The sequence below is a fragment of the Uloborus diversus genome, chromosome 2 (genome assembly GCF_026930045.1).
Source record: "Uloborus diversus isolate 005 chromosome 2, Udiv.v.3.1, whole genome shotgun sequence".
In the NCBI taxonomy this organism is placed as follows: Eukaryota; Metazoa; Arthropoda; class Arachnida; order Araneae; family Uloboridae; genus Uloborus; species Uloborus diversus.
Window position 1 is genome coordinate 204,694,257 of NC_072732.1, and position 27,964 is coordinate 204,722,220.

At 32.6% G+C, this 27,964-nt stretch overlaps 1 protein-coding gene across 1 annotated transcript; it reads left to right on the forward strand.

Annotated features, from left to right (window-relative positions):
* The first annotated feature begins 110 nt into the window (after positions 1–110).
* Positions 111–26,999, forward strand: LOC129216246 (THO complex subunit 3-like). The gene is made up of 6 exons (XM_054850444.1): positions 111–351; positions 15,533–15,689; positions 17,999–18,203; positions 20,046–20,207; positions 20,297–20,397; positions 21,504–26,999. The coding sequence occupies exons 1-6, from the start codon at positions 166–168 to the stop codon at positions 21,665–21,667; spliced, it is 975 nt and encodes a 324-aa protein (XP_054706419.1). The 5' UTR covers positions 111–165; the 3' UTR covers positions 21,668–26,999.
* Positions 27,000–27,964: the final 965 nt, after the last annotated feature.

Below are 27,964 nucleotides of genomic sequence, written 5' to 3' on the forward strand. Positions count from 1 at the left end.
TTGAACTATCTGCAAGGTTTTTTCCGCCGATCTGCAGTGCTCCAGTGAGTTTTTCTGCTCCAAGTCAGCTGCTCCGTAAAATGAACTGAAATGAAATACTCTTCTGTTTTTAATTTTTGTTGCTCGCATTTTTTAAGTTTGTAAGTAAATTTTATCGAAATTAAAATGACTATTGTGTCGCCATATGTGGAATCTATGAGAACTCACTTTCAAAACAACAATCGTATTAGAGAATACCAAGCACATTCTTCTAAAGTACATTCTATCAACTGGAGTGCCGACGGTCGACGACTGGCTTCTGGAAGTTACGATAGAACTGTTTGTCTTTTCGTTCTTGAGCGAGACAGATTGGTAAGTTTCTTACATATTTAATTTTTAAAAATAATTCATTTGTTTGCTCTGTGTTGGAGGTGTTTACTTCTCAATTTGAAAAATGCGGGACTTGCCCACGTGACTATTAATGGCGGGAAAATGTTTACTGTATGCAGCTCTTGCGTGTTTACATTTCGCTCATGAGTGTAAATAGGGATTATAATAAATTTCATAGTGTAAATACGCTTTAATTTATATGTAAATATGAATTTATTTGATGAGTTTAAATTTCGTCCCAAAGCGAACCGTTCATCGGTTGAAAATGATGCTTCTTCCTCAACGTGTAATGTCTCAAAAGCTCTTGTTGTTGGTGGGGTTCCTATATTGTTTCCTTACAAACCTTACCCTTCGCAATTAGCTATGATGAACAAAATTATCCAGTGTTTGAATCGAAAACATAACTGTTTACTAGAATCGCCGACTGGTAGCGGGAAAAGTTTAGCCTTGCTATGTGCCAGTATAGCTTGGCAAAAAAAGATTTCTAGAGAAATCGAAGAAAATAATGCAAAATTGGAAAAACACTTGAATGCTCAAGGTGCTGTAATCAATGATGAAGACAACTTTAGTAACAATCCTAATTTTGAACCAGAAGAAGTGAAAGTTACACCAAAATCTACCTCGGAGGCTCCAAACGTAATTGATTTGACAGGGGATCCAAGTCCCGTTCCTTCATCCAGAACGGCTAATGGTTCTAAAAAACGTGGAGTAGTTTTTACAGAATTTGATGACGATATGGACGATTTTCAACCATTTAAAAGATGTAGTCCATGCTCAAGAAATTCCATGTCTTTTAATCATGTAATTCCTGCTGAAAATGTCGCTTCGTGTGATTCTCCTTACGCTAAGAAGGCTGTAGATCTCAACATAAACCCAGATGTATCTTCAAAACCTAGTTTCTTTGATAATAGTTTTTCTGATGAGGGTGACAGTTTACAAAATTCGAAATTCCAATCGCCTACCCCAAAATCATGTTATGAATCTGATAAAGCTGCGTGTAGTAACTGTCCAGTTAATTTTGAGCAAGCTAAAGATGAACCGACTGCAAGTGGGAAAGCAAAAACTGACGTAGATGCATCTGATACACTTCCTACAAAAACTCCTGTGATATATTTCGGTACTCGTACGCATAAGCAAATCGAACAGATTATCAGGGAACTGAGAAAAACTATGTACAAAGACATTCAAATGACTTTATTGTCTAGTCGAGATAAATCTTGCATCCATCCTGAAGCATTAAAAGCAAAAAATAAAAATGAGGTGTGTGATGAGCTCGTAAAAGACGAAGAAGGGCGAAAGTGTGGGTTCTATATCAATTACATGAGAAATAATCATTATCCGTCAAATTTGCAGCAAGCATTTGATTTGGAAGATCTAATTAAAACATGTAAAAGGTCGAGAACATGTCCATATTTCACAGCTCGAGATCTATTACCTGCAGCCAGTGTTGTGTTTTGTCCGTATAATTATCTTGTGGACCCTTTAATAAGAGATGCAATGAATATTTCGTTAAAAGGTAATATATTAATCATGGATGAAGCTCATAATATTGAAGATTGCGCGAAAGAGGCAGGTAGTTGTTGCTTGCACTTAACTGCTGTGGAGGAGGCAAGAAATGATCTGTTGAGAGTTGGTCAAAATAGTGACACTATATCTGAGTGTTATTTGCACAATGCAAAAGTTCTAAGTAATTTAATCAGGTGGGCACATTCGAATTCGGAAGACTTACCTGACTATGTCTCATATGACTCTTCCTCAAAAGTTTGGCAGGGTGATGAAATGGTGGCCTTGTTAAGTTACTTTGGCTTGGGTGCAGATACATTCCCAAAGTTTCAAAAATATTTTGAAAAGATTTTTAGTGAGGAAAATGATACTGAGAAAAAGGAAGTTGAGAATCCTGTTCCCAAAGATAAACTATCGAGCGCAACTATGTTATGCTTGAAGAGTTTAACAGGAGTTTTGAGTTATTTGTATAAATCTGACTTGAAGTTTATTCCTGATTATCGGTTTGTGATTCGTAAAGATAAAAGCTATCCTTCGGAGGGAAACAGAAATGCTCTTGTGAGAAATGCTTTTGAAATAACCATCAATTTTTGGTGTTTGAATCCTGCTGTAGCGTTATCAGACATGAAGGACAGTATTCATTCGCTGGTTGTGGCATCTGGCACTTTGTCGCCCCTTACTTCTTTTCAATCTGAACTGGGATTGCCATTTCAAAGTACGTTAGAAGCTAATCATGTTGTTTCCAAAGCTCAAATGTGGGTCGGCACAATTGGTAGAGGTCCCAGCAACAACAGCGTCACTGCTACATTCCAAAATTCTAATACATTTGCGTTTCAAGACGACGTCGGCAATATAGTTTTTGACATTTGCTCTGTGATTAGGCATGGTATTCTGTGCTTTTTGCCATCCTACAGTATGCTGGATAAACTGGTCAATCGATGGCAGATAACTGGACTGTGGGATAAATTTGAGACCAAGAAAGTTGTTTTATGTGAACCTAAGGGACAGAATAGGAATTTTCTCCAAGTTATCAGTGATTTTTATGAAGCTGTGAAAACTTACGAGGATTCTTCTGAAGGAGTAGATGGAGCTCTTCTCTTTGCTGTCTGTCGTGGAAAAGTCAGTGAAGGTATCGATTTTCCCGATAACAATGCCAGGGCTGTTATCACTATCGGAATTCCGTTTCCTGCCGTGAAAGATGCTCAGGTTGACTTAAAGCGAAAGTATAACGATATTCACAGTTCCTCAAGAAAGCTAGTTAATGGATCAGAATGGTATCAAATGCAAGCATTTAGAGCTTTGAATCAAGCTCTTGGTAGGTGTATTAGGCACCGAGATGACTTTGGAGCTTTGATTCTTGTTGATGAAAGGTTTCAAAAAAATCAGCGCTATATTGATTCTCTATCTAAGTGGATCCGAAAAGAAATTCAGCATTATCCAAATTTAGATGGTGCATTGTGCTCATTGCGGGATTTTTCGGAGAAAAATGGATTGAATAGTGAATCATAAAAAGTATTTTTAAAAACATGCAATTATATGTATGAATTTGTTTTTGAGAGAAAACTGAAGTCTGTCTCTATATTTTTTGTAATCACAAAATAATAATTATTATTTATATTTTAAATATATTATTTATTTAAAAACTTTTCTGAACATCATGCTGTATTTTTTATTTTTTTTTAAGAAAAAAGAATTTATTTTGGTATTTATATGCTGCTACTACTAAAAAAAAAAAAGAATATGTCAATTTCAGTACTGTAAAAGCTAATAAATGCTGTGTCAAACCTTTCAGCTTGCTTTATATCAATTCATTTCAAAAAAGGTCAAATCCTTCAAAGAAGGGGTCGGTTGGTTTTTAACATACCTCTTACTATATATCTGTTTTACACATTCAGAGGGGGGGGGTGCCACAACTCTTTCATCAAAAAACAAATAAAATTTTAGAAATTTATCCAAGAATGTCCTTGAACCTATTTCAGGGGTCGAAGTAGTCCTATATATCCTATATTTCCTATATTTTCAAAAAAAGCATCAAAATCATCCTATATTTCCTATATTTTTCAAAAATGTCTTATATTTCCTATATTTCTGTTTTATACCATATATATCTTTTAAAAAGAACGGTAAATAAACTTTCTGACATCGGATTTTTTGCTGAAAGTACATGCCTAAACGAATTTCAAATTAAAATACTCAACTGACTAAATTCTGCAACAGGCATCTTCTCTCATTGGCTACAGCAATGTGACGTCATTCTATAGTGAGTGGAGTTTCGAGAACTAATGCTGAAGTTGGTTTTAGAATTTTGCATTTGGGGGGGGGGGGGAACAGCCGTTTGTTTTGTTTTCCATCATGGTTTTTGTTGGTATATTTTTGCGTTTAGTGCATTTTCTGATCGAAATGTTCTAATTTTCTTTTTGCAATCTTTTCTTTTTGTGGAATTTTAGGATCTTGGAATGGTTAGTTCCTTATGATGTTAAAACGTAGTTTGTTGTAATAAGTAGAATTATAATGGCGAAATCGTATCGCTTAACAACATTTCGTGTGGAGTTGTTGAACCAGGAGGACATTAATTCTACAAATTTTGGTGCATAATTTGTAGAATTAATGTCCTCCTGGTTGCACTAAAGGAAAAGATGATTTTACCGCTTTTTGCCATTTTTGCAACTGTTCAGTGCCCATAAGCAATAGTGGATTTTCGCAATTGAGGCAGCATGCTAAAACATTCAAGCATAAAGAAACCTCTGAAAAATGTGAGAAGGATCCTTCCCAAGCTCTGTTTGTTCTTAATAGAAATGGTAAAGGGTTCAGTTTAGATATAAAATCTAAGAGCAGTGGAATTAGTACTTGGGTCATGAGTGAGGAAGAAAAAACAAAAATTATCTTTGTTCAAATTTTGTTTAGTTATTTAGTCTGTAAAGTACACTTTTTTCAAAAATTATTCTTTCAACTACAGGAAAGTCATTATAGATGTAAGGTATTTTGTTTCAGGTTTTTTTCAAACAAAATCATTGATAAGAATAACTGAATAATATGTGATATGTATTATTTATTTTTTCATAGCAAAATTACTCATATAATGTGTCCTATATTTGTCCTATATTTTTTGTGGAAAATGTCCTATATGTGACAAGTCGATCACTTCTACCCCTGCTATTTCTTTCCTTTTCCGTTGAAAGAGGTAGCCTAAAATTGTTTTAGAACTTCAGTTTTGTAATACTTTCGGTGGAATGTTTCAAGACCCCTTTCCCTAACATCATCGAACTTCGTCTAAAAACTTTTTGGAACCTCAGTTTCTAAAATTTACTAGAGGAAAGTCACTGAACTCATTCCTGCCCCTAACACTACCTGAAATCTCTACAATCTCGTCTTTTAAGACTTCAATTTTGTAAAATGTCCTGAAGGAAGGCCTCCAAAACTCCTCCTAACATCGGCAAAGATTGTCTGAAAATGTTTTTTTTCGAACTGCATTTCAAAAAAGTTTCCTTGAAGAAGATTCAAATTCTTTTCTTATCCTTAACGTCATCAAAGATATCCTGCACTTGCATTTAGGACCTGAAATGGGAAAAAAATGCCTGTGCGAGTTCCATCAAGGAAGGGGCGATCACCCCGCCCCTCCTTTGTATCCATCCTTCAATACTTCTCTTTTAGCTTTAATTCATAAAAAATCTTTTTTTTTAACTTTATTTATTAATTAATATTCATAGGTCAATTCAAAAGCAGATTGGATCTGCTTTGCAGCCTTTTCGCAAAATTCTAAATCGTATAAGTGGCCGCTTGACAAATTTTCGAATTTTGACATTAGACCTTTTACAGAATTTCATTTGTAAAAACAGTTCTTTTATCGCTTTTAAGCTCAAAATTCATCTGAAGGAAAATATCAGTAAAAAATCTCTCCGCCTTCCAAGTCAGTCCCAGTGAAGTCTTTTAGGCCAAAGGGATTTCATGTTAGATATCTGATAGCTAAAAAACATGCTGTTTACGATCTGACAGGATTTTTCTCACAAAAAGTAAAAAGGTCACATGCATTTCATTTTTTCACAAAATGTGGACCTAAAAGCAACAACCTAGATTGAACACTGGTATTACATTAGAATTCGTAACTTAGAATTTCTGTTCTGTAAGAGTTTGATTTTTAATCAAGATAATTGTTCAATCAAATCTTCATTTTTCCAAATGTTTCATCATATTTTGCTGTTTGTTGTATATCTCACTCTGATGCAATAAATTGTTTTATTGTTTTGATTTATTCTTTATATATTAAATATATAAGAAATCCCATCATATGATTGAACAGACTTCTGTCTTGAGGGGGAAAGGAAAGATGAAATTTAGTTTCCTTAATCTTTCTATAACAAACATAAATTTAATGTTTGGTATAATAGTCTAAATTGCAAAGTAGTTAAGACTCATTACTTCTCCTTTACTTAGACCTATTTCAGTTATGAAATCAAAAAATAAAAAGGAATAAATCATTTTTAAAAATGCGAAAGCAGAGCGTTTTTGTTAGTTATTAGAGACCCAACAATCATTTGCGGAATTATGTGGGAAGGGGCATAGAGGGCAATGCCCCCCCCCCCTTGGACAGTTTTTGGGAGGGCCTTATGTGGAAAGAACACATTTTCCAAAATCTTAAAGCGGAAAATAATATTTTTTTTTTTTTTTCATTTTTTGAATATTTCAGAAGGGAAAATGAAGAGAATAGCGAATTTCATTTCTGATGGGAGAAAGAAAGAAAAAAAAAAAACACTGAACATTAAATACAAATAGTAAAGCTCTTTGGGGTGCTGAAAATGTGTCTACGTTGACTATTTTGGGCTGAGAACCATTTAGGCAAGCATTCTCAACGAATTTATGAACAATGAAACAAAAAATCTGAAAAAATTGTCCAGCCATTGCACAAACAGAAAGTTAAAACACAATGAACAAGGTGTTGATTTTTTAAGAAAAAAAATAGAATATCAATTACTGGCAGTTCAAAACTAAACTTCATATTTTCCAGAATCATAGACTGTAGAGAAAACATCTGAATAAAAGAAAAGGCAAGGGAGATGTATTTCCGGCATAATTTTGCACTTTTCTTGTAAGATCACTTCATTACCTGATGCAATGTTTTTATAACTGTGTTTCCTTTATTTTTTAAAGGAGAAAAATATGTAGACAAAACTAATAGTAAGAACGGTAGGTACTTCAGAAATTTTTTCAGCTAGTTTTTTTTTTTTTTTTTTGAGAGAGAGAGAAAAAATAAATCGGGGGTGGGGGGAGCGGGCTATTGCAAACTAAATAAGTTTTGGTTACCAGAGTATTCTGATTTTTTTACTGAGAGGGGAAATTACCATTTTACTTACTTTTTTAATACTGTTTAAAAAGTATGGTAAGTCATAACCATCTAAATCTAAATAAGCCAGTCATTGTCATTATTGAAATCTAAATAGTTTAGTTGTCAAAAGTTTTGGAAACATTTGCTGAAATTTGATTAAAATCAATCAGGGGCGCCGACTTGCAAAAATTATTGAGGGGGCCAGACATCACCAGGGGTTTTGGGGGCTATGTAATCGCACGGAGGTCCTCCCCCACCCAAATAAATGTCAGATTTTTGTACCTTTAAAATGCCATATTTTCTGGTGTGCATAGTTTAAACAAACAAACAGTATGTGACATGGCATTTTCAAAGTAAAACAATCTAAAAATTGGTATACGAATTTTCTGGTTCAAACTATATCATGTCACTTGTCTTAGTAAGAGACATTTTTTTGTTCTATTTTATGGAGAGCCGTACAGTGCCGTAGCTAGACATTGGTATAAGGTCACATGACTTAACTTGCATGGAAGAGCACTCCCAGAGATGCCGATTTAAGTAAAAAAATATTGGGGGGGGGACATACTGTTGGGTCTTGCCGCGGGAAATTTTCTAAATTTGAGATAAACAATAGTGAGTTTTAATGTTTTTTTTACAGTATTTTAAAGTCATATCATCAACATTAGAGCCCCGAAATACTTGACAAGCATGGCACATATTTTTGGCTTTGAAAAAAGGAAAAAAATAAATACAAACACATACAGTTTTATCGTAAAAAGACATTTAATTTACGCATCTTTTTTAAGAAAAGTTGTTTTTTCATTTGTGATATCAGCTAACACATTCGAGTGTAAACGCAATCTCTCAATGTCTTGGTCATTTTTCAAAAACTCAGTTGACTTTTCAAAATTTGTTTCACCTCTGTTTAACCCATTCTTTGCCCCGGCCGATACAGGATCGGCCGCGCAGTTTGTGTTAATACTGCCCCGGCCGATTCAGGCTCGTCGCAAGAAAATGGTTCCTAACTGCCTTCGACGAACCTGTGTCGTCACGTCGTTTCTAGCAGTTTTTGCCTCGGCCGAATATGTGTCGGCGATCCTCATGGGCGGATTTATGGGGGTCAGAGGGGGGCAATGCCCCCCCAGTTTTGGGAGGACTTTATGTAGTAACAACATATCTTCCAAAAATTTTTTTAAAAAATCATTATTTTTTTCTTTTTTGACTAGTTCAGAAGGACATGGGTGGATTTATAGGAGGGGTTGCATAGGGGGCAATTCCCCCCAGTTTTGGGAGGACCTCAAAAAAGTAACAATACATCTTCCAAAATCTTAAAACAAAATGATTTTTTTCTTTTTTGAATAGTTCAATGAAAATGAAGAGAATAGCGAATGTCTTTCTCTGATGGGAGAAAAGAAAACAAAAAGAATATTAAATACAAATAGTACAGCTGTCACTGGGGCGCTGAAAATTTGCCTAAATTTATTATTTTGGACTGAAAACCATTTGGGCAAGTATAAAAATGAAAATATAGGCTAAACGAGCTATGCATTCAGCTGCAACACTTATAATAATTGACAAATATTTTTAAATTATAACCTAAAAAAAGGGAACCCCCCTCCCCCATTTGAGCTAACAGAATGATCTACTTGTTATGATTTTTCTTTCTTTTCAGAATGTTTATTTTCAATTTGTGTGATTTCAAAAGCTAGATATTTTGTGTTGTTACAGACGAAAGATTTTGAAGAGCCTTAAGGATTCACACATTCAGATTGGTAAAATTGTAAAAATCCTTTAACCGTAAAAACTGACGAATTTTCGTAAAAATTACAAAAATCTGCAGGTAAGAGTGAATTACATATAGGGCCGGATTTGCCTATAAGATAAACAAGCTATAGCTTCGGGCCACGGCTTTGAAGTGGGTCCGAACTCGTAAAAAATTGCATGATTTGTTCCTTAAAAAATAGAAAGTGCTTGAAAAAACTAATTTAATTTTCAAGTGCTTGAAAACCTTGAATATTTGGAAACGTGTGGCAACAAACCTTAAATTTTAAAATTTCTAACAAATGGTAGGAGGAGGAATGCCAAAATATGTCAAATTCAGCTCCTTGCTACATCCTGCATCAAAAGTGTACTACACTACCTCTATTCCTTTTCGTTTTCTGCACTGCTTTAAATAAAAAAAAAGGGGTTGTTGTAATGAGAGAATTCTATAGTTTATTTTTTCTTTTAAACTTAAAATAGCTATTTTTTTTTTGAGCAATCACGATTGCTTATTGTTCTCACTTGACGGTTTTGTAATTCCTATCATTTTATTTTCCCACCAGCACCTCTGCCAGCACCAGCACCACCGCCGCCTCGTTGACCGACCTCACGATGCTGCTCCTCTTGCGAAAATCGTTTCCAGGTTGCATCCATCATATCCTACACACACTCATGCCTGCACACAGACACAAACACTTATGCCTACATACACACACACACGAACGCCTACACACACAGCACTAAATACACAACACGCACACACATGCATACATACACACATGCACCCACACACATATGCCTACACAAACACACACGCGCATTCATACACACACACGCTCGTGATTGCGAAAAACATAATTTGAATTCAAGATGCCAAAAATTCAAATTAATATATATATATATATATATATATATATTTACAAAGTTTGAATAATACTGTGGTGCAACTGTATAATCTAGTACTCAATTTCAGGGACTGGAAAGTGCAAATAAGGTGCCTTAAATTATCAAATGTTCTAAAATCTCCGAAAAGAATTGGCGCAGTATAGCCTACTATGGTAGGGGGGGGAATGCCAAAATATGTCAAATTCAGCTCCTTGCTACATCCTGCATTAAAAGTGTAAAAATCATGGTTCTTACGTTTGTAACATATTACTTGAAATAAATTTTTGTGACTCACATGTTTCATATCTTGCTATTTATTTAATCCCGAATGCAGTGTTTTGGAAATTTTTTTGTATTGATTGCTTTTATCTTGCTTCTACTGCATATTGTTAATCAGTTTAGCCAGGAAAAAATGATACACTACCTCTATTCCTTTTCGTTTTCTGCACTGCTTATAATTAAAAAAAAAAGGTTGTTGTAATGAGAGAATTCTATCGTTTATTTTTTCTTTTAAACTTAAAATAGCTGTTTTTTTTTACAAAGCTTGAATAATACTGTACAGTACAACTGTATAATCTAGTACTCAATTTCAGAGACTGGAAAGTGCAAATGAGGTGCCTTAAATAATTAAATGTTCTAAAATCCTTGAAAAGATTTGGTGCAGTATAACCTACTAGGGCTCTTGTGGCAAAACACCTAATTTAACCAACCAAACCTTGAAAATAATTAGACTAGTGTTTGAAACTCCTAAGCAAAGTGCATTTCTATTTTATTTCTTATCAAGTGTATAAATTATGAATTGTTCTAATAAGTAGTATGTTACTCTCATGTTACATATTTTGTTTACATATTTTCATGTTACAGCATTTCTTTTAAAGTATTAACTTACATCACAAAGCACATTTAAATCATAAAACTATTTTTTTTTTAAATATTTGTCTATTTTTTCCCGAGATTTTTGTCTATCCAATTATTCCTTATAAGGCTTCAAAATGCAGAATTTTATATCCATTTTACAAAATTTCCTTCGGGGGAGAAACCCCCGGACCCTCTAAAATTGGAGATATTCTATATCCCACTTAAAAGGGAGCCTTGCGTCACTGTCTTCATACTAGTCAGCTGTCTTAAGGTCAATTCAAAAAGGACAGCATGAAACCACACACTAGTAAAAACGACACACGAAAAAAAGTAAAGCATGGCCTTATGCATCACGGGAAAACAAACCAAAACATGGGGGGTGAGGGGCAATTTAAAATGTTGTTAAAAAAATCCTGCCCCCCCAGAAACTTCGTTCTAAATCCGCCTATGGCGATCCTTCCAGGGGCAGAACACTGTTATTGCGCTTCTCTGTTGGGTTCTGGTGCTTTTAGGGGAGCGGTAATCAGGCTCTTTTCCTTAGACAAAAGGGATGTAACTTATAGTATTTCCCGAAACTTGTTGTAATTTATTTTATTTTACTGAGATATTAACCTTTCAAGTACTCCTGGATGGGACACGTATAATGCTTCAATTAATCAGGCATTATATTTTTATCTTTTCGTGGAAGCTTTGTTTCTTAGCATTCTGGCATTTGAACTCCTGATGAACAAGTGTGAAAATATTTCCTTACACATTTAACAATATTTCTATGCCTGAATAAAGCAAATAAACAGAAATTTTTTTTTCTTGTTATCAAAAATCCACCTTCTACACAAGCAACCTTCACTAAATTGTTCATAATCCTCAAATTTTATAATTTATTTTACACAACATTTTTTAAAAATTATCTTACACATCTTAATTTTGTACGAGTATGTTTTTTTAATTATAATGTGTTTTACTACGCTTTTTATTTATTTGTATACTATTATTATTTTTTATTATTTATTTATTTTTAAATCGTGATATTTTCAAACTTAAATTCTAACTTTTTATATTCGCGGCATCCTTTGATGGATTTTTAGTGATACAGTTTTGAATATTTTTAATTTCACAAAAAAAAAAAAAAAAAATTATGACGACCGCATTGATTATACGTAATAGTTGACCATGCAAAACATAAAATATATACTACAGTACAAATGAAATGATAATATCTTGAGTTCTTTTCGCTTTACTCATACGAAACGAAACATTCCTTTTCTCCCTTTCTTTTTCAGATTTTATTTATTGTTTTAAAATAGCTCCAATTGCACCTTCTTTTATGAGATTTTAAAAATAGAAATAAAATATTTGGTTTCTTTTCAATAATCAAGTTGCCTTAATTAGTAAATAATCCTATGAAACTAACTAAAATGTATCCAAATATGTTTTAAAATAAGAAAAACAATCCGACTCGATTTCAAGCAAGATTTTCTTTTCTTCTGAAGACATGTTCTCAAATACAAGCAGTAAAGCTTGCTTTGAAATTCCTTTCTGAATCAAACTGTTTTGTTGTAAGAAAATAATGTGGAAGGGTTGACTACAAGACACCAAGGGGGACATCTCCTTAGGGAACCCGCCCAGGCAGTCTCTGTTATTCCTCTCTCAGCTGGGGTCTTTTAGTTGCATGCACAAAAGTACCCTTTAGGGAAATAGGGGATTAGCCGCAAGTTTTGATCTTTTGTGAGCATTTAGCTTTAAAATACTTCCCACGCTTGAGCAACTGATATCTGGACACTCAGAAGGGATTTGAAAGTCATCGCAATTACGATAAAAGAACCGAAAAGCAAAGAGATGTCTCTGTGTTTATTGGTCGTTTTGAAGGGTCACAATGTATCAAAAGGTACCGAAGAATACTTTTTATCCGCTTAGAAAATCATTCCCACAGTTAAAGCGTTTTTGTCCATTCAAACGCTCACATGTCCCTTGCTCACAGGTTGGATCGATCAGTCAATTGTTTGAAGAATGTTTTGTTGAGCCCTTTTGAAAGGTAGATCATCTTACATTTAACAGTTTTGATTTCTTAAGTGTATAAAAAGAAAAAAATGATATACTGAGATAAAAGCAAAAAGAAAAACAAATCAATAAAATAATTAGTGTTATAAAAATAATTGCTTTTCGTCCTATCCTCGATTGTCATTATTTTCCTGTTATGTACTGTGTAAATTTAATAAATATTTCAGCACATATTAACAACCTTGTATTTTATTGCACTATTTAATTCAGTGCCAAAAAACTAATAAAGCGAAGCGATTTTCGAATGCAAGCTAAACAGCAAAAACAACATTAAAATCCCGAGAGCAAAATGGGGAGAAAAGCGCTATTACAAAGTAGCAAAATGCAACTCCGTTTGTTATCTGCGGCATGCGCGTTAAGGGGTTTCGGGCCGATTATGGAATGGGTTAATAAAAGCAAGCACTCTTGTGCAACTGCAATGACCTGTGTGAGTCCAGTTAATGTAAACCGCCCAATAATGTAAGATTGCTCCATTTCACAAACATCAATGTAAAGTGCCTTGAAGTAACTCCTTAGGGATTTTGAAAGTGTGTGGTGAGCTGACTTAGTTGTTTTCATACCTCTTTGGTATGTAGATTCCAAGGAAGCAAAAAGTCATCATTTTGTGAAGATTTTTCTTTTAAACACAATTCCCAAAAGTATTCAGAACTATCACGCCTCTCATTTAATATACAAATCAAACCCTCATTTATTTTTTCCAGATCAGCAACACTTAGATGAGCGTGCTACAGCGCTGCCCACCGGCAATAGACTTGACTCGTAAGTTTGCGCACTGGGACAAATTAATAATGAGCTTGCAGCACCGTAACACTATCATTATTAACACCACTTGTTTTCAGTTAACCGGCTTACTTTACCCTAATAATTATTTGTTTTAACTCATTATTGAATGTATTATACAAGGTAAACCATCTAGTATCTTCAAACAAGGAACAGAAAAGATAAATTTGTGAGTTTATAAAGCATAATAACTAATAATTTTCTTGATTTATTGGGGGGGGGGGGCTCTGCCCCCTCAAAAATATTTTTGAGGGGGCACGGGCCCCCTCAGGCTCCATAGAGTCGGCACCACTGAAATCAAAAATAAACCTAACACAGATTGCTAGAATCCTAAAAATCCTTTAGTAAAACTGTAAAAACTGAGAACTTTTTATAAAAATTACAACAAATTGAACAAAAATCTTCACGTAAGAGTGAGTTACAAACAAGGCTAGATTTGCCTAAGAATTAAACAAACTATAGTTTAAGAACCCTGCTTTGAGGTGGGCCTCCAACTCCTGCAAAATTTCATGAATCGTTCCTAAAAAATGAAAAGCGCTGGAAAAAACTAATTCCATTTTCAAATGCTTGAAATTTTGGAAAATTGACTGCAAACCTTAAATTTTAAAATTTCTAACAGAGGAATGCCAAAATATGTCAAATTCAGCTCCTTGCTACATCTTGCATCAAAAATGAAAAAATCATGATTCTCATATTTCTGTAACATATTACTTGAAATAAATTTTTGTGGGGCTCACATGTTTCATATCTTGCTATTTATTTAATCCTGAATGCAGTATTTTGGAAATTCTTTTGCATTGCTTGCTTTTATCTTACTTCTACTGCACATTGTTGATCTGTTTATCCCGAAAAAATATTATACTACCTCTATTCCTTTTCGAGTGTTCTTCAATATTATTTCTTATCCAGTGTATAAATTATGAATTGTTTTTAATGGGCAGTATATTACTCTCTTGTTACCTGTTTTCTAAATCTGTTTACCATTTCTTTTAAAGTATTAACTTACGTTACAAAGTGTATTTAAAGCATGAAACTTTAAAAAAAAATTGTTTGACCATTTTTTTCCTAGTTTCCATCTAATCCAACTACCCCTTACAAGACTTCAAAATGCTGAACTTTATATCCATTTAGAAAATTTCCTCCAGGGGATACCCTGCACCCCCTAAAATTGGTCAATCTTAAGGTCAATTCAAAAAGGACATCATACAAATACATTAATGAACAACACGCAAAAAAGTAAAAGCATGGCTTTATGCATCATAGGAAAAAACAAAAACATGGGGGTGAGGAGGGTTTTAAAAATGTTGCTCCAAAAAAAAACCCCACCAGGAACTCAGTCCTAAATCCGCCTATGCCAATAATTGTCTGCACTTTTGAGGGTAGAACGTCCAATATCAAAACATTTCTGCTGCAAAGATGCCTGTTAAATTGGTCTGCTGTTATGGCAACCAGCAGGGAAAACTCTGCATCAAAACTGGAGAAAAGGGGTAATGCAGTTGCTTGGATCCTCCAGGTATTGAAATTTGAACACAAGCATTTCTACACTTCTTTTTTTATTTCATTTTTTAAACTCTCATACCTAAGTGTGTCCCCCCCCCCCCTCCCCTTTCTTCCTTCCAAGACTATCGTATTTTCGGGTGTATAAGCTGCACCCGGGGAAAGAGCTGTAAATAATCTTTATTTTAAAAAAATTTACTGAATGCACCATTGTTTCATGAGGAAAATTGAAACTTAATTCAAACAGATAAAATGTTGCAAAGTTTTTAAAATTTATTTAATATAATTTTTTTAAGTTAATTCTGAAATCTGCCAACCATGGTTTTTCCGCAATTTCAAATCGCTGCCGAAATTTTTGATAGTAACTCCTACTTTACATATACTGTTTTTTTTTATTGTAAAAAGTTTTATCTCTGATATTTTCATTATCAAGTTTGTTCTGTTTATATTTTACTTGTATAGTCACATGACTCAAAAATTAACGTAGAAAATGTTAAAATTCATGTTTTCTTTTTATTTTAGAGTAAAGAATACACTTTTAAAGGTCATGGTGATAGTGTTGATCAACTTTGCTGGCATCCAACAAACCAAGATCTCCTTGCTACTGCTAGTCTTGACAAAACAGTTAGAATTTGGGATGCAAAGTTTCAAAAGTCTATTGCAACAGTTCAGACTAAAGGTGAAAACTGTTTTGATCTTCTGCTTATCCTTTGTGCATTTAATCTTTTTTCGCTTAACCATTAGTTTTGTTTTCGTTAATTTTCATCCTGTTTTCTACCATGTTGGAATTTTAAAAAATTCCGAATGATGTTTAAAAAACTAAAAGTGCTGGGCATATTGAGTCTTTAAGCCATTGATTTTAATGCTCTGGTCTTCTGTAAAACTATATCCTATGTCATTTTACTCTAAATATCCACCCTTTTTTAATGTAATTGATTCAAAATCTGTTTTTGTTGATTGATTTTCATGTCAGGAGCAGGGGGTTTACCATAGTTTTTTGCCTCACTGCATGAATGCCAAGTTTGCAACTTCCTATAAAGTACAACAGTTTTATATATTCAGTTGTAAAGAGGCTTTTTCTGCCCACAAAATATAAAACTCTTACTAACTTGGGAAGCAAATTAAACTGCATTTACAGAGCTCGAAATTAACATTGGTCCGCTGACCTAGGATCACTGAAACATTCTTCACACCAGCAGAATATAAATTTTACTTGTCCGTGTGACCAGTGAAGTTTTATTCCTGGTTTCCTTCCAAAAACTTTAAGCTTTTTTTTTTTTTTTTTGAAGTTTTTGAGAGAAAGAATTAGCATTTTTATTTACAATATATAGATTTTCTTTGCAAGAAACAATGTGTTGAGAAATTTCTACGGTGCATTGTTTTTGCCACTCTATAGCCCTCCTCTCAAAACAGCCACATGGGTAAGATTTTGTTGGCTTAATTTCTTTACCAATTGTTGAACAAAAAGAGATTTGTTTTGTTTCCTTCTCTTCCCCAGTGTTTCAGACATTTCTATTGAAAATTGCTAATCCATTCCATTTGTCATATAATTTTGTTTTACATGTTTTTGTCTTTTTTCTTAAATGTTTCATTATTTAAACCAGAATGTAAGAATGAATCATCAAAAGTATGTACAGATCAGTAAAGTTTATAATAACTGGTTCATTGAACCAGTGACATATTTTCTGAATTTCCGGCCCTGCAGTAATGGTGTTCTACATGTTTTTAAATCAGTTCTCATAATTTAAGTTTGCTACTCAATTGCAGCAATGCTGTAAAATTACTTAAGCCTCAAACTTTTCCATGAAAAAACATTATTTTCACTGCAATCTTTCTGCGTCCTTTACAAGAGTTGGAGTATTTTCCTTTCAACAATTGATAGTGTTTTAATACAAAATGAATGATTAAATTTTTGTTTTATTTTTTGTGAAATCTTAGTTGAAAAATATAAATAACATTTGAAAGTATAGATACACTGTATGTAGCATGAAAATTGACTAAATAATTTAAACAATAACTATTAATTAAAGTAAACGAAATGAAAGTAGCTTCTTACTAGTGATCTGAGGACAAAGCACTGGTGCCCCCCTCCCCCCAGAGTAACAAAAGAATATTAAGAAAAAATATTTTAATGTAAAATTAATAACTTAGATTTTTATGCTAATTGGTAGATGCTTCAGAAAAGGCAGACCTAAACTGGAAGCATTGTGAAGGCTACATAGATCCTAATCAGAGCATTGCGAGGCTGCTAGGTTAGGTTTGCCCCAACTGTAGGAATTTCTGTATTGCTTTGTAGTATCTTAAATCTGGGCCCTACAGCCAAAATTAAGCTGTCGCCGAATAATATGGAGAGAGCAAGATCTAAAGTTGCTCCAAAAGGGATTGCAGTTCAGTGTGTTAGTTGTTTTTTTAACATCTGTTAAATTGTTGATTCTTCAACAATAGCACCTGTGGTGGACCATAATATCTGAAAGATAAACACAAATGCAATGACAGATTTAGCATTAATCCAGGGTGCACCAAGAGGAGGCCTGTCGCACTACACCCCAATTCCTTCCACCAGCTGATAGGACATGACCTCCTTCATGCTCATCTACACCAATTTAGACTGGTGGACTCTCCTAACTGCACTGCTTTTTGTGTGGTGAAGGAGTCGATATAAATGACGAGCAGGTCTGGAACTGCTCTTGGACTCCAGAATACCCTCGATTTTTCTTTTTTTTCAAGACGCTCTCCCCTCCTAGAGATTCTCCATTTATGTAGTAAACTGCAAGACTTTGTATGGTTAAAAGAGCAAATAGTTAATTCCCTTTTCACTATTTGAAGAATGAATATAATGATAATATTTGTCGTGTGTTTCTCAAATTTTTTATTTGCTGTTTTTACTTTAATAATTTTTTATTTTCAACAAAGTGCTTTGTTTTTTAGTCCTTTATTACGAACATTATTGCCTGTATATTCATTGTTGAGTTTTTTCTTTTATTATAGGAGAGAATATCAACATATGCTGGTCTCCAAATGGGCAGACAATTGCGGTAGGAAACAAAGAAGATTTGGTTACATTTATTGATGTTAGAACTCACAAAATAATTGCTGATCAACAATTCAAGTTTGAGGTCAATGAACTGTCATGGAATAATGATAATACTTTTTTTTTCCTCACAAATGGTCAAGGATGCATTTACATTTTATCGTAAGTAAATTTGTCCTGCTTGTAATTTTCAAGTAATTAATTCAACCCAAAAATTGCTGTATATTTTTTCACATTTAAATGTTACACTTTTTCTTATAAGTTGTGCTCTCTCTCAATCTTGAAAATTTTAGAAATTCAAAAATAAAAGGGTTGCATGAGTTTTTTCATCTTCATAATAGAAAAAAGATTCTAAAGTTTTTTTATGTTATTATTTAGAAGCTTGGTTAAGTAATAATTAATTATAAATATTTTGCATTCCATTTAACTCTTACTGTTGCACATGTGTTAAATATTGTTTTCAAAATGCATATTGTATCTTGTGAATTTGTTCACTGTGTGTGTGTGTGTGTTTTTTTTTTTTTTTTTTTTTTTTTGTGCAATGCAATAAAAGTGTTAAAGATCCATATCTTATGCAGCAATGAAAACATCTGCTTGTGAGTCATACATGTGAGGAAGAGACAGAGCAGCTGAAAAAAGAGATTAATACTAATGCATCAAAGTACTGTTGAGATAGTAAACATTTTTAAAATATTGCAGCCTTACTTCATCTAGCCTACACTGAACATTGAATAAATATTAGTTTGATATTATTTATTCTTGTTTTTAATATTCACCAGCACTTAGGTTTATCATTGTGTTAAAATTGCTTTTTTTACATATACAGTAGACCCTTGTTTTACGTGGGGGTTACATTCCATGGAAATGCCACATAAATTAAGACTTAATATTAGTGTTAAAATAGGGGTTAGGTTCCGTAGAAAAAAAAATTTATTCTAGTGATCAGTAATTGTATAATGAATTTAATGTGTACTTGTGTCGATTTCTGTGCACAACATGCATAGAGAAAGCATAAATTTACTTCGTGTTCTGTTTATAAAAAGTAGCTGGCTATGACTTTTGGCAGTCATTAAGAATTTGGTTTTATCTTCCTTTGTCACTCCTAAAAGCTCTTCTTCCAGTGAGCTCTAAACTGTGTGAGTTTAATAACTTTACTTCTGAAAAGAGCTCTGGAACCAATCAGGTAAAATGTCTCCAGTGGCCAAGCTCGATTATTAGCATGCCAAAATGCAGTTTATTACATGTAAACTGCAATCTTTAAATCAATTTTGAAAGAGGGGAAAATTTTATCTGTTGGCATTGCCGCATCCACGTAAAACTGAAACTCATCCGCATGAAATAAAATAAAGCTGTCAAAACTTAAACCGCGTATAATCAAAACTGCGTAAAATAAGCCCGCGTAAGACGAGGTTCTACTGTATACAGTTAACTAGTCCTGTAGTTTTAATTTTAAAAACCCATTTTACATTTCAAAGCTCTTTTTTATAGGAAGGTAGAGATTTTCTGAAAAGAACTGAATAATATTTTTAATATTAACAAGTAACTGTATGTTTCCTTGAACTAAAAAAATAACACTGTGACATTAACGCCCATAATATGTATTTAAAAATTTATAGAATGTACAAATACTTGTTTGATTAAGCTAACTACACTATAAGTAGTGAGCAGGCAAGTAAGAGTATACACTAAAATAATTTAAAAGTGCATTAGTACAATAGAGCATCCTTTGCTCAATGTAAAAAGAAAAAGGTTGAAATTGATGTTTAAATGATTGTCCTGCACATAACTACCATATTTCATTAAAAATAAAATAAAAAAATTAAAAGCTAAATAGAAAATGTTTAGATTAGAAATCATGCAAATATTTCTTTCACCATTTAGGTTAGAAATTTTTGAAATTTTAGCCCTAAATAATTCGCTTATAGTACCAAAAATGTTTGAAATTTTAATCTACCCTATGTAAAATATTTAACACATGCTCAAACATTTATGTTTCACTTGCAGGTACCCTGATTTGCAGATTAAGCAAATACTAAATGCTCATCCAGCAAATTGTATTTGCATTGAGTTTGACAAATCTGGGAAATATTTTGCTACCGGTAGTGTAGATGCACTTGTAAGTTTGTGGGATGTTGAAACCTTGGTTTGTGTAAGGACATTCTCACGGTAATTATCGTTTTGCTTGCAATTAACAATTTCCTTTGTTTCTATCTAACTTTTGGTGATTGTTTTTTATTTTTTTCTATTTGTTGAAGATTGGAATGGCCAGTTCGTACCATTAGTTTCAGTCATGACAGTTTAATGTTGGCATCTGCATCTGAAGATCATATTGTAGATATTGCTGATGTTAAAACAGGTTAGTATTTTTTATCTATTCTTTTAAATTCTTATTTAGCTTGTTATAATTAATTCCAGAAAAGAATTTACAAATAAGTGGAGCAGTGGAGCAAAGTAACTCTTAAAGCAAAAGAATCCCAGCTGCTGAAAATCGCCCAAATTCATACAAAATGAATGTATGATGTTACTTGCATAATGACACCAATCTCTTTATGCTGCCCAATTTGTTACGATGTGAGGTTTCTGTGTCAGAGCCGACAAGAGACCATGTCAGCCTAGTCGGAAACTAGGGGCCCAGCCCTATTGGGGGCGGAGTTGTATAAATTTTGCAAGTTTTGTGGCGAGAGGAGACCAAGTGACAAAACTGACCAAGGTTCCGCCTTAGCTCTCGTCGTCCCTGTTTTGTGTACTTTTGATAGTGTAAAAGTAAGCAACTGTTAAAACCTCAGATAAAGAGGTGAAAAAAAGCACAAGTCAGTTTTTCTCTGGTGAATACATAGCAAACAAGCTGGTGCAAGATTTAATCTAGATTTAAACCATAAAACCATACATTTAAAAAATATATATTCTTTATTTGTAGACAAGCACAAACATTAAGCTCTGGTGAGGGTCAAAATTAGACACAGTCACAGAGGCGAATAAAACAGCAATCTCAATGTCATAGTAAAAATATAACTACACATTAAAAGAGTACAAAATTACCTCCCCCCCCCTCCAAAAAAAAAAGCAAGTATGTGTTTCTTAGGCTAACAAAGGAACTCTTTTGCAAAGAAATGAGTTTATGGATCAAATGACATTTGAAAAAAACCTTGTGTGTGCTTCTTTGGTATTGTTGTTTATGCTTATGCTTTTTAGCAAAAAGATACCAATTATTTATTGACATAACAATGTTTATTCGGCATTTACCATCAGTCCTTGCTAACGTTTGTTGCAAATAATAACATTTAGCAAACATTTTCATACATAACACCAAGCCACAGTAAATGCTGACTTCTGACTAATAAGCTGCACAAAATTTGTATTTGCAGCTGTCCATTTGTTGTAATTTTTTATTTGCAATTCATTCTACATTTATCTTTGACTTTTTCTGATTAAAAACAAAATTATTTGTTTTTGTCCCTGCAGGAGAAAGATTAGCTGAAGTACCTTGTGAATCTCCAACATTCACTGTGGCATGGCATCCTAAGAGATACCTTTTAGCTTTTGCATGTGATGATAAAGATAAGCACATGAGAGAAAGAGATGCTGGCACTGTAAAATTATTTGGACTCCCCAATGATATATCATAAGGTTTTCTATTTGGATTGCAATATTTGTTATACTGAACTCATCTGTACATTTCATTTGTCATAAGGAGCTTTTTTTATTATCATTATTATTGCTGTTTAATACCACATCAACGGATGCATCAATTTTGCTCAAAACACGCTACAAAAACTCGATATTTTTAGATAGTTGTTTCAATAATTTAATACAATGCAATTAAAATGGCAGATTTCAAGAAACTATTTTAAAATAATTTTTATCTCGGTGACTAACATGTCTCATAAGATATGTCCGTTACCAAGCCAAAAAATTAATATTTAAAAAATCATCGCATATTATATCGCATTATAAAACTCAAGTTTATGTTCTTTATATAATTCATCCTAAGAAACAAGGATATAACATTTGAATTCTTTGTGAGGTGTTTTGTGCAACAAATGCACTTCCATCAAAATGAAATTGCCTTGCTATGACATATTGATGTGCTTTTCAAGTTTTAGGACTCTAAGTATCATAAGTGCACCTAAGTGTAGTAACAATAGGATTTGATACTTGTATTCAATGGCCACTACCATTATTTTGTTTAAAACCCATAGTGCATTGACTGCGAACTGAAAGAATTCGTAGTAAATAAATTGGGCAAATCTAGTAAATTATGAGTTATGTGGTACGTCCTGGACTTGACTTTTGTCTGGCAGATTTGAGTAGAATGTAGGTTTGATTAACGGTATTTGTATTTACCAATGAGAAATCTAAACTGTTTGACAAGTAAAAAAATATTTATTTTTAATGTTACATTTCTTTTATATGGTAGTCAACTCTCTCAGTTCCGCTGATCTGAAACGCACAATAGCCTAACATCCATTCAAAATATGAGATTTAAGGCAGGCTTAATTTAAACAAAAGCTCACAGGAGCTCAGCTCTTGCCCTTCTTTTCAATTTTATGGGAATTTTTGCATATTAGACGAAAGTTAAAACTATTTATGTAGGAAAATAGGTTCTGAAGAATATAGAGCTCCTCTACACTACTTTTGTCAGAAATTAAACCCAGGATGTCGCCACCTCAGAGCAGCGGTAAAACATCGAATACCAGGAATTACACTAAGATAGCTTACTAATGCTTTGAAGAGACTATGTAATTAGTAATATACAGGGTGTTCCGTTTTAACCTGCAAGACCTTTATTTTCGCAACCGTTAGTCCTAAATCTATACTTTCAATTGCAAAAAATGGTCAGAGGCAGAGTTAAGATATTGTAAGTGTGAATCAAAAATAAAAATGAGCCAAAAAATACAATATTTAACTTTTTATACGAGCCCCAGGTCCTCTAACTAATAATTAGAAAAATAATCTCCATTGAAAACTATTACTGACACAAAAAGCATGACATTTGTACGACCAAAACTCAAGGAGATATTCGAGTTTAAAGTTTTAAAAAGGGACCATACAAAAGATAAGATTGGAAATTATCGCCCTTTCATAGGAATGTCAGGTTATCGAAGTAAATAAAATAAGTATCTATATTTTTCATTAATATTCCAAAATAAATGCAAATGTTATGTCATGATACGCAAAAGCACACTGCAAAACCTTGAACAATTTGAAAAAACACACTATATGCACGCATATAATTTTAAACCCTTGTTAACTGCTGTATTTTCCCCCAAAAGGTGTTATTGATGGCAAGTGTAAAGTGGTGTAATTCACAAAACATTGCGTTTCATAGCTCGGTGAATATTGGTCATACTAATGTTGAACTTTTTCTGTTGGAATGATTTTTCAATGGAGAAAATTTCCCTAAATATAAGTAAGGGGACTTGGGGCCCATATAAAAAGTTACATTTTGTATTTGTTGATTTATTTTTACTTCAAACTTTCAATATCTTAACTCTGCATCTGATTTGGAAAATTTTTGCTATTGGAAGTATACATCTAGGACTAACGGTTGCGAAAATTAAGGTCTTGCAGGTTGAAACGGAGTACCCTGTATTTAATTGAATGCTTTATTCAGGGAGTTTAGGATAGAAATAACATTATGAGTATCAAATATCGAAATAACTTTTTTATTTTTAAGATTCAATTTGTGTCAATATAATTTGAATTAAAAATCCATGATTTTCTTTTGCTATACCCAACTGACAGATTCCACTCTTATAAATCTGTCATGGACACCGACTCTTTATATTTGCTATAGTTCTGTTGCTAGGCAATGGCTGTAGGTTGTTTGATTATTTTAATTTCGATTTTCAAAGGAGACCACTTGATCAAACTTAATGATTCTATACTCTCACTTCACTCGAAGTCTGAACTTGACCTAAATTTATAACTGAAGCACCGACCATTAAACAGTTGTTAGAGCCAAAATTTAAATTTCAGAGACAATATTACAAATTGTAGGGGAAAATCTGTTTTTGGGAAAAAATGGCAATAGAAGCCCTGTTAGTTGCTGCTATACAACATAATTTTTAAAAACATTCAATGAAAGCCTACCTATGGTTTGAACTTTTTACTCAAAACTTTTAAAAAATTGGTTACATCCCTTTGCTTTACTCCATCTCAATTTAGATTCTCTCTGATATGTCTAGATTCTAGAACTATATAACATAAAAAATAAAAACTTTGAGTCCGTTGCAAAAACCATAAGCAAACAAGAATTGTTTGAAAATTAAAAATAAACAAAAGACATGACTCAAAATATGTATAAAATTTGCTTTATTTATTAGCTATATATTTCTTTCATACATTAGTTTTATTTATTTATTTGAAAGTTCCTGTTTGATTTGAAAGTTCCTGTTTGATTCCAAACACGCGAACAAATCAATGACAATTTTTGAAATCTGCAAAATTCTAAAATCTGCAAATTGCCTGGTTGCAAATTATATGGGTTAGAGAGACTTGACTGTATAGCTTAAATCTTTTACTTCATTATATTATCATCATTCTTCAGTTAGATTTTTATGCATACTATTATTATTTTGCATGATTTGAACAATTTGGTGTGATTAAATTTGACTAGCTTCTTTTACCTAAAAGCAGAAAGCAATATCCATATCCTAATTAGGACCAGGCATTACAAAAATGTATTGAAGTCGGTTTTGCTGGTACACTTGAGTTGCTCCTGACATATCTTGTGTATTTTTTGAAGTATTATTTTGAAATATGTTTTTATGCTGTAATTAAGGAGAAATTTAAACTGACATTGAAGTGTATTTATACTATTTTTTTTCCTCCTGAAAGTTAAAAAAAAATATGCATTATGTATTAAAGAGGAGTGCTGAGGAGGAACATTGGCCATCATTAAAAGCAATTTTAAAAAAGAAAGAAAATAAGAGAAAAAAAAATACTATGCTGCCTCCTATTTGTCGAATCAATTAAAATGTTCCAAAATAATAATAAAAAAAATTTTTTGGAAGTCACAATGACTTTTAGTGACTTCCCATGTCGGCGACCTGGGGGCAATTTCTTTAGTTCGCCAGGGGCGCAGACCCCATAGTTACGCTACTGCCTGCCAGATCCATATATATTTAGCTTTGTCTAAGGAGTTAAACATAGAGTTGAATATGGTCCTGCCATCCAAAGCAGAGTTTAATTTCAAACAAGAGCAGTGAGGGATCCCTAATCTTCAGAACTTATTTTCCATACTTGAGTAGTCTGAATTACGTCTAATATGCAAAAATTTCCATAACATTGAAAACAAGTACAGAAGCTGAGCTCTTGTTGGCTCCCATGCTCATGCAAATTAAACTCTGATTTGGAAGATTAATATTCCATATTTTAAACAACCTTGAAGATAGTTTTTCTGTAATTTCATATTCGCTAAGTGATGTTCTGTATCATATGGTTATTTATTGCCAAAATTTTGTAGTGTATCTAAATGTACTGTTTATTTTTTACAATTGTTCCCCCCCCCCCCAATCTTAATTTTAAAAATGTGAGTATTATTTTATGTATTTTTTTTTTTTTTTTTTTTTTTAAACTTAACTATGCAAAATTTTAATCTCAAATGTGATAAGTTTGAGGCTAAAAATTTGAATGCTATTTCACACGTTCAGCTTTGAGAAATATTTATTTTTTGACTTATTTCCCATCCTTTATTGTTCAAGCATAATTGAGGCAATGAGAAGCAAAGGGATGTAAGTGGACATTTTCAAGTTTTGAGTAAAATGCGTTAAAAGATAACATTACAGGTAGGCTTTCATTGAATTTTTTTTATAAACCATGCTATACAGCAACACCTACCAGGGCCACTAGTTCTACCTCTTGCCCCAAGACAGAGGAGAGGTTCTCCTACTATTTGTACTGATTACCTCCAAATTTTTAATTTTGCCACTTATATCCCTTTGTTTTTCACTGCCTCAATTTTAAAATTCTTACTTATACTTTTTTGTGTGTGTGTGTGTTCCTCCTCTGACATGAATGCAAGTTTCCTAAAAGAGGTTTCGTAGTTCTTCTCTTGTTCAAACACCTATATCGGTGAAATGTCATCAAAAGGAAATTTCTCTCTTACCATTCCACGGGTATACAAAGAATAAAGCCCATTTGCAAATGAAATTTGACTGCTCCCTTTACTTTTTCATCAACATCTTTTCTCTAGCTGTTTTTTGCATGCAAACTTGTGTTGGGAGGGGGGGGGGAGAATTAATCATACTAGATTAAAATGGAAACTATGTTTATTTTGTGACTAATGATTTCCATGATCCTTGTGAAAATCAGTAACATTTCATTTTCTCATATTGAAATTCTGAAAAGTACTTTAAAACTGATAAAACACTGAAATTTTATAGTAATATCAAACATATTAAGATTCATTCTTGACCAAAACCAGTGGAAAAGTGTGTGTGTGTGTGTGTGTGTGTTTTTTTTTTTTTTTTACTTTCTTTTTTTTTTTTTTTTTAATTTTTATTTTGCACTAAAAATATGAGAAAATATTTCAACTGTGTTAATCCCACCTCCGTTTTTTAGGGAATTTGTGTTGGTTGTTTAATGTTTCATTTTTTTTATTTTACAATTTTTCATTTGAAGAACATTTGAATGATTTTCAAGAGATTTTGAAAGTATACATTGTATTTGAACTGAATTTTACTATTTGCAATTTACTTTGTATGCAAATTAAAGTTGTGTATTCATTCAAGCATGTCAAATTTTATTGAACTAAACTCAAGCTTTATGGGAAATAGCTGTATTTGCAATTTTAACAGTACAATTTTTTATATACTGTAACAATGTATTTAGTGGCATCTGAATTGGAGATAAGTAACATTTTTGAAAACATTAAATTTATTAAAGTTAAATGTGCAATTACTGTTTTTTCTATAATTTATTTCAAAAATTACATTTTATATGTTATTTTATTGATATAAGTGCACTGCCATTTTAATAAAAACTTATAATACTTTGTTTCTTCATCAAAATTTAAAAAAAAAATACAAAGTAAAAAAGTTATTATTTTGTTAATTTTTCAATTGTCACATTACTACACAATATTCTCATGTTCTTTTATCTTCTCAGAGGCCAGTCCAGGGTTTTATCTAACTATCTAGTTTTATGAAAGCATTACTATTTTCGGAGAGAAAAAATTATAGCTTTTTTTTTTTTTTTTGAACAACATAATTTTTACAAAAGAGAATTGGAGTGGCATAAATTTTAGTTCAGAAAGTGCAATGAATTTCAAATATGATTTTTTAGGAACGGAAAGGGGCTAAAACCACAAGGAATATAAAAATAATTTTGGAACTTAAGCTCAATAGGCTTTGTATAGTGCAGTACAAAGTTCAGGAAATCATCAGAAAAAATGCAACAAGATTGCACTCTAATATCATAAATGCATTTTGACCAAAAACAGATCAAATGAGTCAAAATGCAATTAAAAAGTTGTTACTCATGCATGTTTATATAAACCAGTTTAGCATTCTATTTTATAAGTAAATATATTTCTTAATTTTAAAATATGGATTTTTGTGTAGGTTTTAAGGTGACTTTGAGCCACACTTTCTCTACTTTAAACTGCCCAACTAATATTTTGATATTTTTTTTTGTATAAAATGGAAGAAACACTCCTAAACTATTATATATTTATTCAAAATTCAGAAATAATAATTACTAATTCCATTTAAAATGAACTATAAGCTTGGCTTGTCAGAAACGAGATGCCAAATAAATTGTTTCAATAAAAGTAAGATGCAACTTTAATAAAGCAAAATAAGATTTCTATATGTTTAAAAGCTCTCACGTTGTACTTCACAGCATCACAATATTTCTATGCTTATAACATTGCATAGAATATTACAATGTAAAAAAAGCAGTTTCACCAACTTAAAAAG